The following is a 15,576-nucleotide window of genomic DNA, read 5'->3' on the forward strand; positions in this document are numbered from 1 at the left end:
TTGGCTTGCCGAGGCACTCTGGAACTCCTGAATGATAACTAGGCGGCACAGACACCAATAAATGAATCATGCTTTCCACAAGACCAAACCTTCGGGGCTTCTACAGACACCAATTACAAAGTAAAAAAGAAAAGAACAAAGAAATTACTCAGGGTGTTTGCGCAAAGTTGATTCATCGGTTTACAGAATTATTACTGACTAAATTGTTTTAGGCGATAGAGTAACGAACCTGCTACAACAGATCAGCAAGAAGAAAATGAGAGCACCAAAAAAAAGAGGCACAAGAAAGATTCTTTCCAGTGATGGATCATTTCATTTTCTCCATCTTTGGAAAATACAGTTTTTTGAGGCTTTCTTTTCCAAGGCTGCAATTACACAGGAAAAGCATTGTTAATGAGGTGTGTACCTGTGTGCTCTCTGAAAATGGAGAATAGTCACCTAGTGTCAGCCAATGTCCAAGTAGTAACAAATTCTTACTGATTCCTCCAGCATAGTTCCTCCTCATCGCTCTACCCCTCCAAACCAACAACCTTACACCAAGAAAGATCAACTGGCTCTGTGGTGGAACTGTAATAAAGATTCCCTTCTGTTCAGGGGATTAGGATGCATATCAAACAAAAAGTTTCCCACAGCCTTTTAACTTCCTTCTAGTGGATATGTTTGAGATCAAATGCTTTATATTCTATTAAAAAAAATAAATAAATAAAAAATGCAAACTCAAAAGTGGTATGTGCTCTGACCATACAGAATCCTAAGAAAAAATGTGCCCTCCAAATTAGGCCTGTAAGTCTGGCTTGTCCCCCCTCCCAGCCCAGGTAAATCCATTTTGAATGTGTGCCACCTGGCTCAGGTGGGACCCTCTGAAGGCATATGGCCCTCAAAGAGTAGATGTCAGGAACGGTTTGTATTGTACTTGATCCCGTTCTTCAGTTGTCTGTCAGCGAACGCTTATTGAATTAAAAGCTCTTGGGGGTGGAGGTGGGGTGTAAAGCCAGGGTTCACCTCGAAGATTTGAGCTGTGTTTCCACAGGCCAGGTGACAGGGAGGGAGGATTATGCAACACACCTGTGAATTTAATCAAACTGGGCAAGCCATCTTCTAGATCATTTGGGCTGAAAATCCTTCTGCCTAAAGGGCAGATGGGTCTGACAAAATGAGATATATAGAAAAAAAGTCTAAACAAAACCCTACCATAATTGTCTTTGCCTGCAAAGCCTCCCCCTTGGAGAGCCAATTCAAGAAGCCTTTGGATCCCAAGGCAGGAGAAGGTTCATGGGTTTAAGCTGACTCCTAAGCTGGCACACCTGTCTGAAATGCCACGTCACCACTTATTGATACAGACAGTCTTTTCTCAAGGGAGCTCCCAAGCAAGGACAGCAAGAAAGGTTCCTCCATGAACTATGGTGAACTGGAAAACCTCAGCCAGGGCAGGCAGTACATGCAAGCTCAGAGACGGCCCAGGCTATATAGACTCAGACCTTTGCCTGAAGTTGTCACTTTTCATAATGTTTTTGTAGCTTTATAGAGACATTGGGTATATTGGTTTTATGTTTTGAAGATGCATTTGGGAGGTTTGGGATTGTGCTGGTTAAAGATCCCTTCTTGCCATGTCCACATATCTACTTGAAAATTCTGTCAAGGAGCAAAGAATCTCCTCAATCAAAAGAGATACAAATTTTCTAATAATGTCCTCCATGATTAACTTGGCAACAACAAAAAAACTCTTGTAGGGTGGTGGTGCTTTCTTTCTTTCTTTTTTTTTTTTTTAAATGAAAAATAAATTCCATTTATATACATACTTGCTCCTTCAACTTTTCAGAGATGAATTGAAATTTGGCAGGGGCTTGGTTAGCCTTTCCAAAGGACAAAAAGCTGATCTGAATAGGTCTTTTGTTATTCAGTTGATAAGATAACCTTTAATCTTTTCCCTGATAAATTCAGGGTGTGGTTAAAAATGTGGAATAAAAACAATATCTAAAAATGGTTATCTGAATAAACTCTTACTTCAGATGCATACAAGTGACATTTTAGGAAAGCTATGGAAATCATCCAGGGAGGGAAGGAAAATGTTCACTCACAATCTTAGATGTTTGCCATTTGTCACTAAGATCACCCACAAAATCTCCTTTTTCTATTGTAGGAATGTGCCAAATAGGAGAGAAACTAACTTCAATCCTAGCCAGAAGGGGCTGTAAGAATAACTAGGAAGGATGTGAGGCAGACACAGCAATTTGTCAAAGACCTAAAGGAAACTGAGGCTGGTAGAAATTAGAAGCAAATGTTCAAACTCCCTGATTACTACGTCCAAGGTGGCCATTCTCGACTTTGTGGCAACTGATAATTTGTCCAAAGTATACCCAGTGTAGAAGGACAAAGGAAAGACTTTATTGATTTATCTAGCCAAGAATAAAGATTCTTTAAGAAGAAGAGAATTAGTACAATGCTGACTTGAAGAGATTAAAAAAAAAAAAAAAAAAAAAGGAACAAAAAATACCACAAAAATTCAACTACAGAAAAAATGCCACACACACACACACAAAAATGCAGATCACAAAGTTGTCTGGGGATTGTGCTTGTTACCGATAATTAAAGCCTTTTTTCTTAGTAAAAAATAGTTCCCCAAACCTACTGATATATAATAATGATAAATGGTTACTGCTGAAATATGTCTGGAAAGAAAGTCTTCTTCTGTGAATTGCCCAATATGTCTGAAATCTGCAGCAGTTCATTTGAAACACTTTGTGGGATTCTAAAGCAATTTATCTCTCCCACCCAGAGCCTTTACCACTCCCTGTCCCCTCCAAAAACTCCCCCAAAATTTGCAATTCTTTGAAAGGAGTGAGACTCTGAACAGGAACAGACTGCTATATTCTTAAATCCGCAGGCCCTTCAAATGTATCAGTTTTAGTCTGGTAACTGAAAACAGCTAAAATTCATTCAAATATGTGTGTCACACATTAACTCCTTGAAAGCCTCAGGGTATTGCAGGCCGGAGTGTCCTTTTCAAGTCTATGAGCTACGCCCTAGATAGAAAAGAGATAAGATTAATAGGAATGTATCCAAGTCATTTCTAAAAGGAACAACTGTACACATGGGAGAATTTTCATTCGGTGAAGTCAAAGCCTAGAGTCATATAATCTACATCCTGTTGCTTCCTGCAGGGAGGTTGGTTTTCTTGTCACCATAAATATCATTTGCAAAGTCCAGTGCCAAGAAATTAGCCCTAATGGATTGGTGGGTGGTTGCATATGTAGAGACCTGAAGCCCTTAAAAGTGTCAAAAGGAACACAGTTTTCCTGCTGAAAGACCACTTTCTATTGATTTCTATTACCCAGAGAGCCATAAATAAATGCGAATTTTCCCCAAACATTTAAACCTACCCATTTTGGTAAAGTGCGATAACACGGGGGAAAGGAGGGGAGGTTTGATTTCATAAGGAATGTTTAACGAGGATCAGGACTCCAGATCCTCCATATAGACACTGCTCCCCATCTCTATCCCCATCCCCAGCCCAAAACTTCCCTCAAAGGACCGGCACCTAGTGACTGATTTTTGGGTTTCAAGGTAGGAAAAATTTTATTAGTATTATTTTCTCATCTCCCTCAACACAGAAAAATAGGAATTTACATATTCAGATTTAGGCTACATCAGAACAATCAGTATGTCTCAGTAGAAAGAATACAAGAGAGAGAATCAGAGAACATGAATTCTGGTTCTTTTTCCCATGTGTTACCTAGTGACCATGTCCAATCATTTCATTTTCCTTCCCCCCTCTCCCCCTGCACTTTCCACATCTCTATAAGGAGGGAGTTTGGACTAGTGGATCTCTAAAATGCTTTGTAGCCCTAACTCTACAAGCAAGGTAAAAGGCAAATTCAAATATGGCTGTCAACAGTCAACATACTTCTGTATGTAAGGCCCCAAACTTGTAATAACCCCTCAAGAAATTCACTATCTGGATATACAGAATCAATCCCAGTTTCTCAAAGAAAATTTTAACCTTCTAGTGGAAACAAGACCCATACACACAAAAAAGGCAAGTACCAAGTGAATGGAAAACCCTTCAAATGATTTTTTTTTTTTAATGTCCAGGACAAGTAATGATTGTTGGATTCTCTCTCCTCTTCCCTCCCTATCTCCAAACCATGCACTGGAATGAACCAAATGCTGGAGTTGGTTGGAGTTAGGCAACTTAGCTTCTAATCATGGCTTGACCACTTACTACCTTTCTGGGCCTCAATTTCCCCATCTATTAAAAAAAAAAAAAAAAAAAAAAAAAGTCTTGGACAAGATGATCTCTGCATTTGTTCCCTGACAGCTTTAACTCTGCTATCTCTGATCTGACTGGCAGGTAGTTTTATGGTAGGACTTAAATTACTTTCTAATGAACCTGACAAAGAAAAATGTAAAGATCATAACTTAGAAGACTGGAAAACTAGATGCACTCCACCACCTGAGTGTAAGGATACCCCCAAACCTTTAATTCAAATGTACAGGGGCCTAATTTTCAGCATCAGCCCATGTTGGCAAGCTAATTCCAGAGGCTTCACAATAACCCATGGTAACTTCTCCAAAATGACATATTCTGGTTGATAACAAACACCTCTGTGCTACAGGCTGACAAGAAATGAGGTGTCAAAAAATCTGCTTATTAATGTCACCTTAACTCCTCACTCAAGGGAAGAGTTAGCTATAAACCGTCAAGTAGTTTGCACTGAAAATCATTTCAGGCATTGAATGTTTTAGTCCATAATCTCAAGATTTGGATATGGTGCTGCAAGACACACAATAACAATGTATATAAGGGAGGATTTGTTTAAGCAAGCTAATAATAATAAGTTAACATTTACATAGAGAATATAATTTATAAACCACCTTATGTCCACTGTTTCATTGAAAACTTACAATACTTGAAGTGCTATCAATAATAATATTAGTTCTCTTTTCCTGGTCAAGAAACTGAGACTCAGCAAGAATACCATCTAGTAAAAGTACCAGAGAATTTGTTTCAACCTGGGTCTTTCTGATGCCCTGTGCCTTGGGGTCTGTCAGAGAGAGCACCAGTCCCTATTCTACCAGACCTCTATAATCCTGGGTTTTGAGATTTGAAAGTCTTCTTCCTTTTCAAGCCATAAATGACTGTCAGATGGAATGTCTGCTCATTTTCCTGTCATTATCTTTGGCCATCTATGGGAGGACCCTCAACGTAGAGGTGACCTGACATTGGAATAAATCAGGATCAGAAGCTATCCTTTTACCCTGTGGGGTTCTACTTTTGTTTCCCACACTGTTACTGTCAAATTAAGTGAAAAATCCTAGAAACAACCATACTGACATCCTCCTGAAGGGCTGAGCCAAACACAGGCCAAACAAACAAATTCTCCATTTTTGATCCTTTGGTTTGTGCTAGTTAACTGAATAGATAGCGCATGGCACTAAGAGAGTTGAGACCACAGGGAAAAGGTAGCTTTGTAGTTCTAATCACTCATCACCAGCAGCTGCAGCAACTGAGTACCTGACATGTGGGGGGCACATATGTGGTTTGTCACAAGGGACACCAGGGGAGAGAACAGATTGGTCACTGTAGCCTGTCTTGACTACTGGGGAAAATCCCCACAATCCTAATTGACGGCAGGTGGAAGATGTCATCATCATTCACACCTGTGAGCACACCAACTGACTTGACAACAGCTCTTAAAATGGCCTGTCAGTTCAGGCTCATTCTTCCCCCTGAATGCAGCACAAGGAAAGGCAAAGGCTGGCAAGGGACTGGAATTAAGAAATCCATTTGTAAGAGTGTCTTGTCTTTCTTTGGCACGACCAGAATCACCTGTAAATCTTTTTTCCCCTCAAAATAATATGCCTGAAAATGGGCAGAAATGGAAAAAAAAAAAACAACAAAAAACTTCTCTATGCAAAACCACCCATGCAAGGGGAGAGTTCTCTGGGGTTGAAAACCAATAACCTTTACAAAACCCAAACAAAACAACTATTCCAAAGCCTCCCTCAGCTGCAGAAGGACAAGGGATATCTTTTTTTTTTTCCATCAGTAAAAGAATTCAGGATTACAGATAATTCTTAATGTTTCAGGTGTTCTGAAAAAGACCTAATATAGTGTAAATTTTCCCTTTGGTGACTTGTCCCTGAAGTTGGGCTTCAGGACACTTTTACAGTCAGAGTCTTGGAGCAGCCCCCCCCCCTCACTCCACCCCACTCCCACAAAAGCGGCTTTGGCACAAGAGAAGCCCTACTTCAGGAACAACTTAGCAAGACTCTTTCATTTAGAAAGGCTATTGCATAAATTTACACAACTCACCCAGGAGCCATTTGTTGTGGGAGGTTTTTTCTTCTCTTCCCTTCATCAAAAAGAGGTTTTAACCATTTCCAGAGAACTGGGAAACTGGCCACCAAAGTGAGAAGGGTATAGCATGACTGTTTGTTGAGAGGAATAATTAGTTATTTAGAGACTCAGCAAATATTGAGCTCACCCCTGACCTATTACCCTGAACCCTTTAACTGGCTTAACCAGGACAGTGGGGGTGGGGGGAAATGGTGGCTGGAGAGACTGGTATGGCTACAAGAAGATTCATCCCCTGAGTCACTGAGAAAGCCAGACTTGAACCTTCAGTAATTCAACAGTTGCTTTTGTATCCTTAAACCTTATCCTTCACAGAAACCACTTGCTTTATTTGCCCAGAACTGAAATACATTTGAAATTAAGATGGCCTCAAAATGGCTAACCCCACCTTCCCCCTACAATATATGTGTATTAGGAGAAAGATTCACAGGCATGATTTTATTTTTATATAAATACTAAAATCACAGATCCTTTCTCATCAGCAGGGCTTCCTCAACCTAGGCAGATGGCAAACCCTTCAAGCCTGAGCTGATTTTTGTTTATGTGAATTTGAAGTAGCAGAAGCCCTTGTGGTCAACCGTTCAGCAGTGAATACTGGATATTATACTATATACACCATTACTGAACAAATCAAAACCCAAATCCAGAATCACCAGGTTTTTTAAAAAGATATAATAATTTAACAGTATAATCTCACTCTTCTTTAACCAATCAAAAGAACCTCCCCTTCTCCCCAGAAAATACTCGGTAAATGTATCCCCTGGGATAGGAGGATGTGAATTAATCTGAAGGTTAATAAAAGTAACCTGACCAGACATTTTTAATGGCAAAATAGAAAATGCAAAACTTTCATACTGTCAAGAAAGCAAATGTTTGATTTGTGGGGGTCAGCAAATTACAACTGGCTAGCAGGATTTGGTTCACAGGCCATATTTTGCCAATCCCTGGATTATTATGCTAAAAGTACAATACAGAAAAAAATTAGGATATTGGAATTGGTCCCAGAGGACTGGATTCAAATCCCAGCTCTGTCCTGAATTAGTAGTCAAAAGCCATGAGTTTGAATCCTGGTTTTGTATAATAATTAATTGTATAGCTTTGGATAAGTCATTCAACTTTTTTCTAGGACTCAGTTTCTTTACTTGTAAGGTAAAGGGTTTGGACGGATAACCTCTAAGGTTCTTTCTAGTTCCAAATCTATGAATGATTGAATCACTGACAATAAAGTCATTTAGTGCTCCTTTGGAAAGACAAAATAGCAAAATTCTGGCCAGCAGATGATTTTTTTAAGAATTGGATTTATATACCTGACATTTATATAGCAATTCAAATGCAAAGTGAAGTGACCTGTGTAAGGTCACACAGCTGAGTAGGTTACAGAGCCAAGATTCAAATTTCCCATCTTCTGATTATAAATTCAGAGATTTTACCACTCCACTCTAGTTGCTTCCCAACTGCCCCTATTGTAAAGCAATACACATTCAAGTGAGACAGGTGGAAGGAGCCAACCAGGTGACCAAATCACGTAGTAGGTGCTTAAGAAATACTTGTTGAATAAACAGATATATGTGTCAAAATACTCCCTAGGATCTACAGCCCTCAGATTTTTCTTATCATTTGTCAGATCAGAAATATCAATAAAAAGCCAGTGGGTTATTTTTCTAGCAAGAAGAAGTCAACCAGAGAGTCCCCCCCCCAAATCCAAAACAAAACACAAACTTGACAGGAAAACAGTTCTTTCCTCAAAAGTATACGATTTAAACATCTGTCTTTTGATCTGAAATCTGTTAGCATTTGGCAGCTTTTAATCCCAGGGACCACCCCCCATTTCCTCAAAAAGAGATGTGTTCCATTGCAATCTGTTTTCAGGGTAGCAAACTATTTTAAATGAAAATTTGTATTTTCTGACTCTCAAACTACCCCATTGGCTAGTCAAAGAATTCTAATGGCTTAATCAGGCACCCTGGAATTACATGAACAGGGCAATCCAATTTAGTTTTTGTCTAAATGGTAGCCAGATTAAATGTACATATATTGCAAAGGACATATTCAAATCTAGGATATTCCTCATAAAGGGTCAACCTGATTGTTCTGAAGTCATGGCAGAGTAACACAATACAAAGAACTAGAGAGTGAACCTCAGGCAATTGTACTTGAGGATTTGCTTTTCTGTACAGCTTTGGAGAAGTCACTTTACTTCTCTGGGACTCAGTTTCCTCATCTGATTATCTCTAAGGTTCTTTCCAGTTCTAACATTCTGTAATTCTATGATCTAACCAAAGCATGCCAGTAGTACCAGTTAGGAGAGTATGCAGCCAGGAATTCATCCCCAAGGTAGGAATAAGGTCTGACCCTATTGTGTATGAGTCAGCTCCTTCTAATGGCTTTTAGCAGGGTTTGTATATAGAATATAAAATCACCTGGAGAAAAGGGATCTAAGAACACAGAATGACAAGGCTGCAAGAGATTTTTAGAAGATACTCAGTTAAGAGATAGAAATTCCTGTTTCTTGAGGGCAAGAACTGTTTTGCATTTGGATATTTAGATTTTGGCACAATGCTGGATATTTGGCAGATGCTTTATAAATTATTGTTGATTGATTGATTTGAAGAGATCTGGTCCAACTCCTTTATTTTATTGGTGAGGAAATTTAAACACAGAGAGGGAAAAAACCTAGCCACAGTCTAGATAAAACGGCTTGTCCAGTACCTCTGTCAACCACATTACTTGTAAATGTTAACTGAAAATAAAAATTACAAGCCTGACCCATTTCAAGTGCCTTGTTCTTAAATCCAACTGCAAACTATTATTTGAAAACATATTTGAGAAGTTTTGGTTAGGACTCTCTAAATCCCCCCCCCCCCCCCCCAGTATAAAGAGACCTGAACACAGACCTGAATGAACATCTTAGCTCACACCACAACCTTTTAGGGAAATCTGATTAGTATTTGTAACAGATAACCATTTTTAAGATGATCCCTTGCTTTTCCAGCTTTCTCTCCTCAAATAATTAAGGGCTGTGTTTAAAAAATATATTGAATGCAGGAACTAATTAGAACACCTAAAAGACTGGCAAAAGTGTGAGCCTTGCTAACCTTGTAGGTCAGCCTCCCCAGAGCCTCACTTCATCAGAAGTGAGAAATGAAGTCTATTTGGAAGAGCAGACAGTTAGGGCAGACAACTAAATTAACAAGACTGTCTCCGTGTCAGCCAAAACATCATTATGGCTGATTAGTTGAGAGGAAGGGACAAAAATAAAAATGATGAATTAAAAAAAAAAAAAAGTAAGATGCAAGACCCTGAAAGGATATTCGAGGAAAAGAGAGATGATAAAGTTCTGAAACACAGAATCACAAGGTTAACATATCATTTAATGCTAACAGCAGTTTGGTGGCCCTCCAGCATAATGTTTTATGGAAAAATGAAATACAATGTAACTAGCCCTTTAAAATTGGTGAGATTTTTGTTTCCAAACACATGTGAACATATTTTAATAATATTCACAGGCATTTAATTATGTCTCAGGAATTTACAAAGGCCCTTTGGAGAACTAAGTGGGCTATTTTGCCACTTGAACTGCCCTGACTTTGAAAAAATAGTAAAGGCCAAGGGAGAGAAGGACTCTGCCCAGCACCCTTAGTAAGGACTTTAATTATTTGGAGGGAATGGAGTGGGATGTCTGGAGTCTCGTAACCAAAGCAAACCAACATCTCTTTACAGCAGCTCCACTTTCTCTTCTGTCTGGGAAGGCAGGGCCCCTTGTTATTTTTACCTTTTGCATAGTACTGTACAGTGAGGTTGCAATCTTGGCCAAGCATTCTGTCTAATATGTAGCAACACTATGTTGATCTGGCTAATGAATGTGGTACTCCCATGACCCTGCAAGCACCACTTGGATCTGTACACCAAAGCAGGTTCCTGACCTGAGTAAAAGGGGCCACAGATTAGACAAACTTCCACCTTCCTTTCCTCAACTTCCCCCAAAATGTAACACCCCAAACAAATTTTTCACCTGATGTTAGTGTACACTGATAGGCAAATGAAGTTAAAGAAAAGACAACCTGGTATAGTGACTATACGAAAGGACTAAACCCGAAGTCGAGACAGACTGTGTGGCTCACCCAGTCACAATCTCTCCCAACCTCCTTTTAAAATGGGGAGAATATCAATCCTATCTGCTTCATAATGTTGTTCTGAGGTAAAAAGTAGCTTAGTGGAAAAAAAGGTACATGTGTTGTCAGAAAATCTAGGTGCGAATCTCAGCTTTACTGTTTACTGTCTTGTGTGACCTTTAGCAAGTCATTTTAAATGTTCTGTGCCTCAGTTTCCTCATCTGTAAAATAAGGGTATTGAATTACTTGAAGTCTAAGGTCCTTTCCAGCTGTAAATCTATGACCTTAAAGTGATATAAAAATGGTAGTTAACCATTGTTAGGAGAATGAAATATGAAAATATTTATGTGAAATAATCCTGACTAACCTTCAGGAAAAGAGGAGGGGAAAGTGTGCCTGTGTATTCACCTACACATATGTATTTCAGTATTTCAGGCAGGAATTCTATACAAATAAAATGCCCAAAATACTTAAGGGACCCATAAAAATACAAAGGACCGGAGGAGGGGAAAGGGATTGCTAAGTGGAATGTCTATTAGGGGCTCCTACGAAGGGGGAGGGGCTCCTAGCCACTCTATGATGGATATTTTCTAATTGTCTTGAACTCCTTTCTGACATTTCAATTGCAAACTGAAAGCAGAATAGCTTTGGCCCTTGCCCTTTCCCAAAAGGGCACTACCAGCATCAACAAAAGGTGCCCTAAACTTGGGCTCGTGTAGCCATTGTCCTGGCTAGACATTGCCAATCTGCCCAGACCTGAGCTATTTATAGAAGCGCACCGGCAGGGCACACACACACACACACACACACACACACACACACACACACACACACACACACACACACACTCTCTCTCTCTCTCTCTCTCTCTCTCTCTCTCTCTCTCTCTCTCTCTCTCTCTCTCTCTCTCTCTCTCTCTCTCTCTCTCTCAAACGTCTGTCTGGAAGGACATTTTTACCAGCTAAGTTGATAAGGAGGACGTTTAATTGCTCCATCATTATTGCCCCTTAGGGAAGTAAAATGGAAACTTCAATGATTCCCCCTCCTCCCCGACACATACAGCGCTCCCCAGGGCACTCACAGCTGTAGAAGAAGGCACCCCCTCACAGGCGGCAGGGGTAAGGGGGCGGAGGGTGATGACAGGGGGGAATCGCAGCAAACCAGACAGTCCCGGGGGAATGGGGAAGAGGGACACTTTCCCAATGAAACAAACCCTCCTCCAGGTAGATCCGTAAAGTCTCCCGGGCTCAGGGTCCGATACCTATAGAAGGGGCTTTGGGGGCAAGAAGTGGAAGCCGTGGCCGAAGCTCACGCTAGGGGTTGGGGCTTTAACGGGCTCTCGGGCCTGGCTATCGCCGCCCCATTCCCTCCTCTCCTCACACCCCGCTGAGTTCGCTCAGGGACCGTGGGGACAAAGCCGGGAATCGCGCCAGCTGGAGACCTGCGGCGGCGGCGGCAGCGCGCGCCTTCCCGCCGAGCTTCCCTCCCTCCCCACCGCAGCCCCCAGGCCAGAGCCTCCAAAATCTGGACCCCCCAGCTCCTCGGCGCCCCCAGTCAGGGACTCCGCAGGAGGTGACAATCCAAGGAGCGCTGGGAGGGAGAAGCAGCTTGACCCGAGCTGTCTCCGGGGCTGAAGAACCGGGAGGAAAAGGGAGAGACTCAGGTGGCAGCGGATAAGCCCTGACCAGGGCCCCCAGTTCCGAAGTAGATCTGGGAACAGGAAGCACCAGGGAGAGCAACTCGACTACAGTGACCCCCCACACCACCTGCCCGGTGGCCCTTCTTCCTCCGCCTCTCCAAAGTCAGACTCCTGGGCTCCTACCCGGGGCTGCGAGGGGGAGACGCCGGAACAGAAAGCACTCTCAGGCTCAGGGAACATCCCAGACACAGATAAACGGGACGGACAGACGGGCAGGCAGACACACACATCCTGCGTCTCCGGTGGGAAAGGGGAGTTAGAAGCGAGAGGAAAGAGGGCTGGCGTGTGGGAGCTTAGGGGCGAAAAGAGGTAAGGAGAGATGAGGCGAGAAGAACCCGGAGGTGTGAAGAAGTGAGAAGAGGTAGGTTTTGGGTAAGAGAGTAAAGAAGAGAAGAGAATGAGGCGAGGGGAGAAGTGGGGTGGACAGAAAAGAGGAGAAGGAGGAGAGGAAAGGGAGCAAAAGAAAAGAGATGAGAGGAAAGAGGGAGGAGAGAAAAGCGTTAAGGGGAGAAGAGGGAACACCGGAGAGAGCGCAGCAGAAGAAAGGCTACCAGACAAGGGGTCCTCTAGGAAAGGAGCCAGGGAGGCTGCTGCGGGATCGGGACCGCGGGGAACCCGAGCGAGAAGCGAGACGAGATAGGATACTCACTGATCTCCATGCTCTGGAACAAAGACCTTTTGCAGTTGCATGTGCAGGACACATTGGGCTGCCCGGCGGCCGCGGTGCTGTTGAGACCCATTAAGTTATACATTTAAAAAGGAGGGAGAGGAAAACGGGGGACTTGGAGAAGAGCGAGGGGGGCTCCGGGAGGCACCACATAAAGGAGGATCCTGCGGCTGCCGCTGCTTCAGCCCGGGAAGGGAAGAGAAGGCAATGCGCTGTTCTCTCTTAAAAAAATACAATTCTAGAAAAATTAAGTTAAAAAACAAAACAAAACCCAAAAAACAGTGGGGGGGAAAGAAACAGTCAAACAGGGGGGAGGACTCGCTGCTCTTTCTTCCCTCCCCCCGGCTTCCCTTCTCTCCAGCCTCTCGGTAAGTTTCCCTAGCTCCAGCGCTGGCGGAAAGCGCCCAGCTACTACTCTGTTTCTGCGCTGGCCGGACCGAGCGACGGACTCCCGGCGGCGGCTTCCCCAGCCACTCCGCCTCCTCCGCCTCCTCCTTCAAGTCCAAGGAGATTGGGTTTCATATGGAGATACGGGACTGAGGCAGGCAGACGGCCTGACGTCAGCGCTAGACGGAACTGCCCTTTTCCACCGCACTGGCGAAGGGGGGGGAGGGAGTCTAGGAAGGAGCAGAGGAGCCCCCCTCTAGCCTTGGCGGCTGCACCAATCCCTACCGAGGTTCTCCCGCACCCCCTCCTTTCTCCCTCCCAGCGCGAGAAAGAAGAGGGGGGGCGCGGAATGAATGGGGGGGGGGGGAGAGAAACTGTCTCTTAAAGAGACAGAATGCATTCCCGAATGCAGCAAAGCCACCACCATCCGCCACCCGCAGACTTGAGACACAGACACAGACATGCTCCCAGACTCGGAAGGAAGAAAACATATCCAGCGATGGTGGCGGTAGCGGTGGCGGTGACTTCATTAACTTATGTAGCAGTTGCTTAATGAATGTCATTTTGAGTTATTTCCAAGGGTCCCTGTCCCCGTCTTTTGGACGAGGTTGGCGAAAATGGTGGAGAATGGGGAAAGGAGAGTTGATTTTATCAATGGCAGGCTCTTTTATTCCGCTCTCCCCTTTCCCCTCAGGCTTATCCTATTTGGAAACTTCCTACGCACTGGGATCCAAGCTGGGGTGGTGGGGTGGGATGTGTGTGTGTGTGTGTGTGTGTGTGTGTGTGTGTGTGTGTGTGTGTGCGCGCGCGCGCGCGCGCGCGGACGAGAGAGGAGCGGAGTACGAGTGCTCCTCACCTTGCGGGCAGTTATCAATCCCAGGTAGGGCTTCATGGAGGAAAGACTGGGAGAAGCTCAGAACACCTACTCACCCATTCTTCCTCAGCAGACTCCCCTCAGCCTCCCTCCTCTCCCCCGGCATACCCAGTACCAATGCGAAATGGAGAAAGCGCCTCTGCTCTCTACCCAGCGGCGCTTTTCAGCCATCCCTTCCCATAAAACACGGTGGGACTCACATTTTAACGGGTGCCTTTGGCACCGGCTGACTTACCTCGGGTCACTGTGAGGCAAAAAAGGACTTCGTCCTTCACTTATTCTTTAAAGGAACAAAAGGAATGGATCCAAGGAAGCCACATGTTAGAAGGCATTATTTTTATTTATGGGTCTAAGCAATTTTAGGAAGTGCAGAAATCCTGAAAAAGACTATTGGCGTGTAAATATGTTTTGGAGACTGTGGCCTAAATCTCCCTCGCTCTTTCCACTTAAGTTTTATTTGAAAGCTTTAGTCTTGTGTTGAGAGGGGAGATACACACACACACACACACACACACACACACACACACATACACATAGAGGGGGAAGGGAAGGAGAGGGAATAAAAAAATTCTGAGACAAGGCAAGATAGTAACTAATACGAATTTCAAATGTTGATTTTTTTAAAAAGTTTCCTATAGCTATCAAGACTGTAGATTGATGTGGGGGACAGAAAGTTGAATATTTGGGAGAGGGATAGTGAAGAGATAGGAAATGGATGTTTAGAAGAAGAAAAATGGGAATTTATGCTCCAGAGTTTGGGAGACATTGAATTTTGTGCTAATTCTTTACCAAGTAAAAATATCTTCGAATTTATTACACACCACTTCTAATTTTAGTAAAGACAAAGACTCCCTCCCTCCCCAAAAGCCATTGTTTTGAGAAGAATTTAAATTTGGTAGCTGGTTAAAATTAGCTCACGATGTAAAATGAGTGAACCTCAAAAGATATAAAATTTAGAGCAGATTAATTCAAAGGCAATAAGTACATTATGAACATTCAAACTGCATGTGTACATGCACAGAAACTACTACTGTCTCTTTAAGAAGGAGAGAAGCCAAGGGGATGACAATTGTAACTGTCATTCTATGAGATACTTCTCCCTCTGGAGTCTGGGAGAGTATGTGTGTGTTAGAGATAGTTTAACTTTGATCTGAGATAAACTATAGGGAAAACAGAAAGAAGGTGAAGAGACATTTCTTTCTTTTTAGAACTGTCAACTATTATTTTATAAAGAAACATTATGAAGAACATTTTATTAAGATTAATTCTGGAGGGAGACTATTAAGTGTGAGGACTTGAGAGATGTGATTATTTTTCAGTCATGATTAGAGATAAGTTGGAGAAGACAGAAAGGAGAAACAATGTTTATTTGTTATCTTGAGGGAACTAAATGGTGTAGAAATGAGTTCTCAGATGTTAAGAAGTCATCTGCAGTTACAATGAAGGTTTGATGGCATAACCTGCTGTGATCATTTTCCC

General features: G+C 42.7%; 1 protein-coding gene across 2 annotated transcripts in view; it reads right to left on the reverse strand.

Annotated features, from left to right (window-relative positions):
- The window catches only part of PMEPA1 (prostate transmembrane protein, androgen induced 1), a 78,940-nt gene extending 65,591 nt beyond the window's left edge, over window positions 1-13,349 (reverse strand). For both annotated transcript variants that reach the window (XM_074288678.1, XM_074288677.1), the window contains exon 1: window positions 12,819-13,349. In XM_074288678.1, the coding sequence (XP_074144779.1) occupies window positions 12,819-12,921 (103 nt within the window). In that variant the 5' untranslated portion in view covers window positions 12,922-13,349. The remainder of the gene's footprint in view (window positions 1-12,818) is intronic.
- Window positions 13,350-15,576: the final 2,227 nt, after the last annotated feature.

Source organism: Sminthopsis crassicaudata, chromosome 2, assembly GCF_048593235.1.
Source record: "Sminthopsis crassicaudata isolate SCR6 chromosome 2, ASM4859323v1, whole genome shotgun sequence".
Classification (NCBI taxonomy): domain Eukaryota; kingdom Metazoa; phylum Chordata; class Mammalia; order Dasyuromorphia; family Dasyuridae; genus Sminthopsis; species Sminthopsis crassicaudata.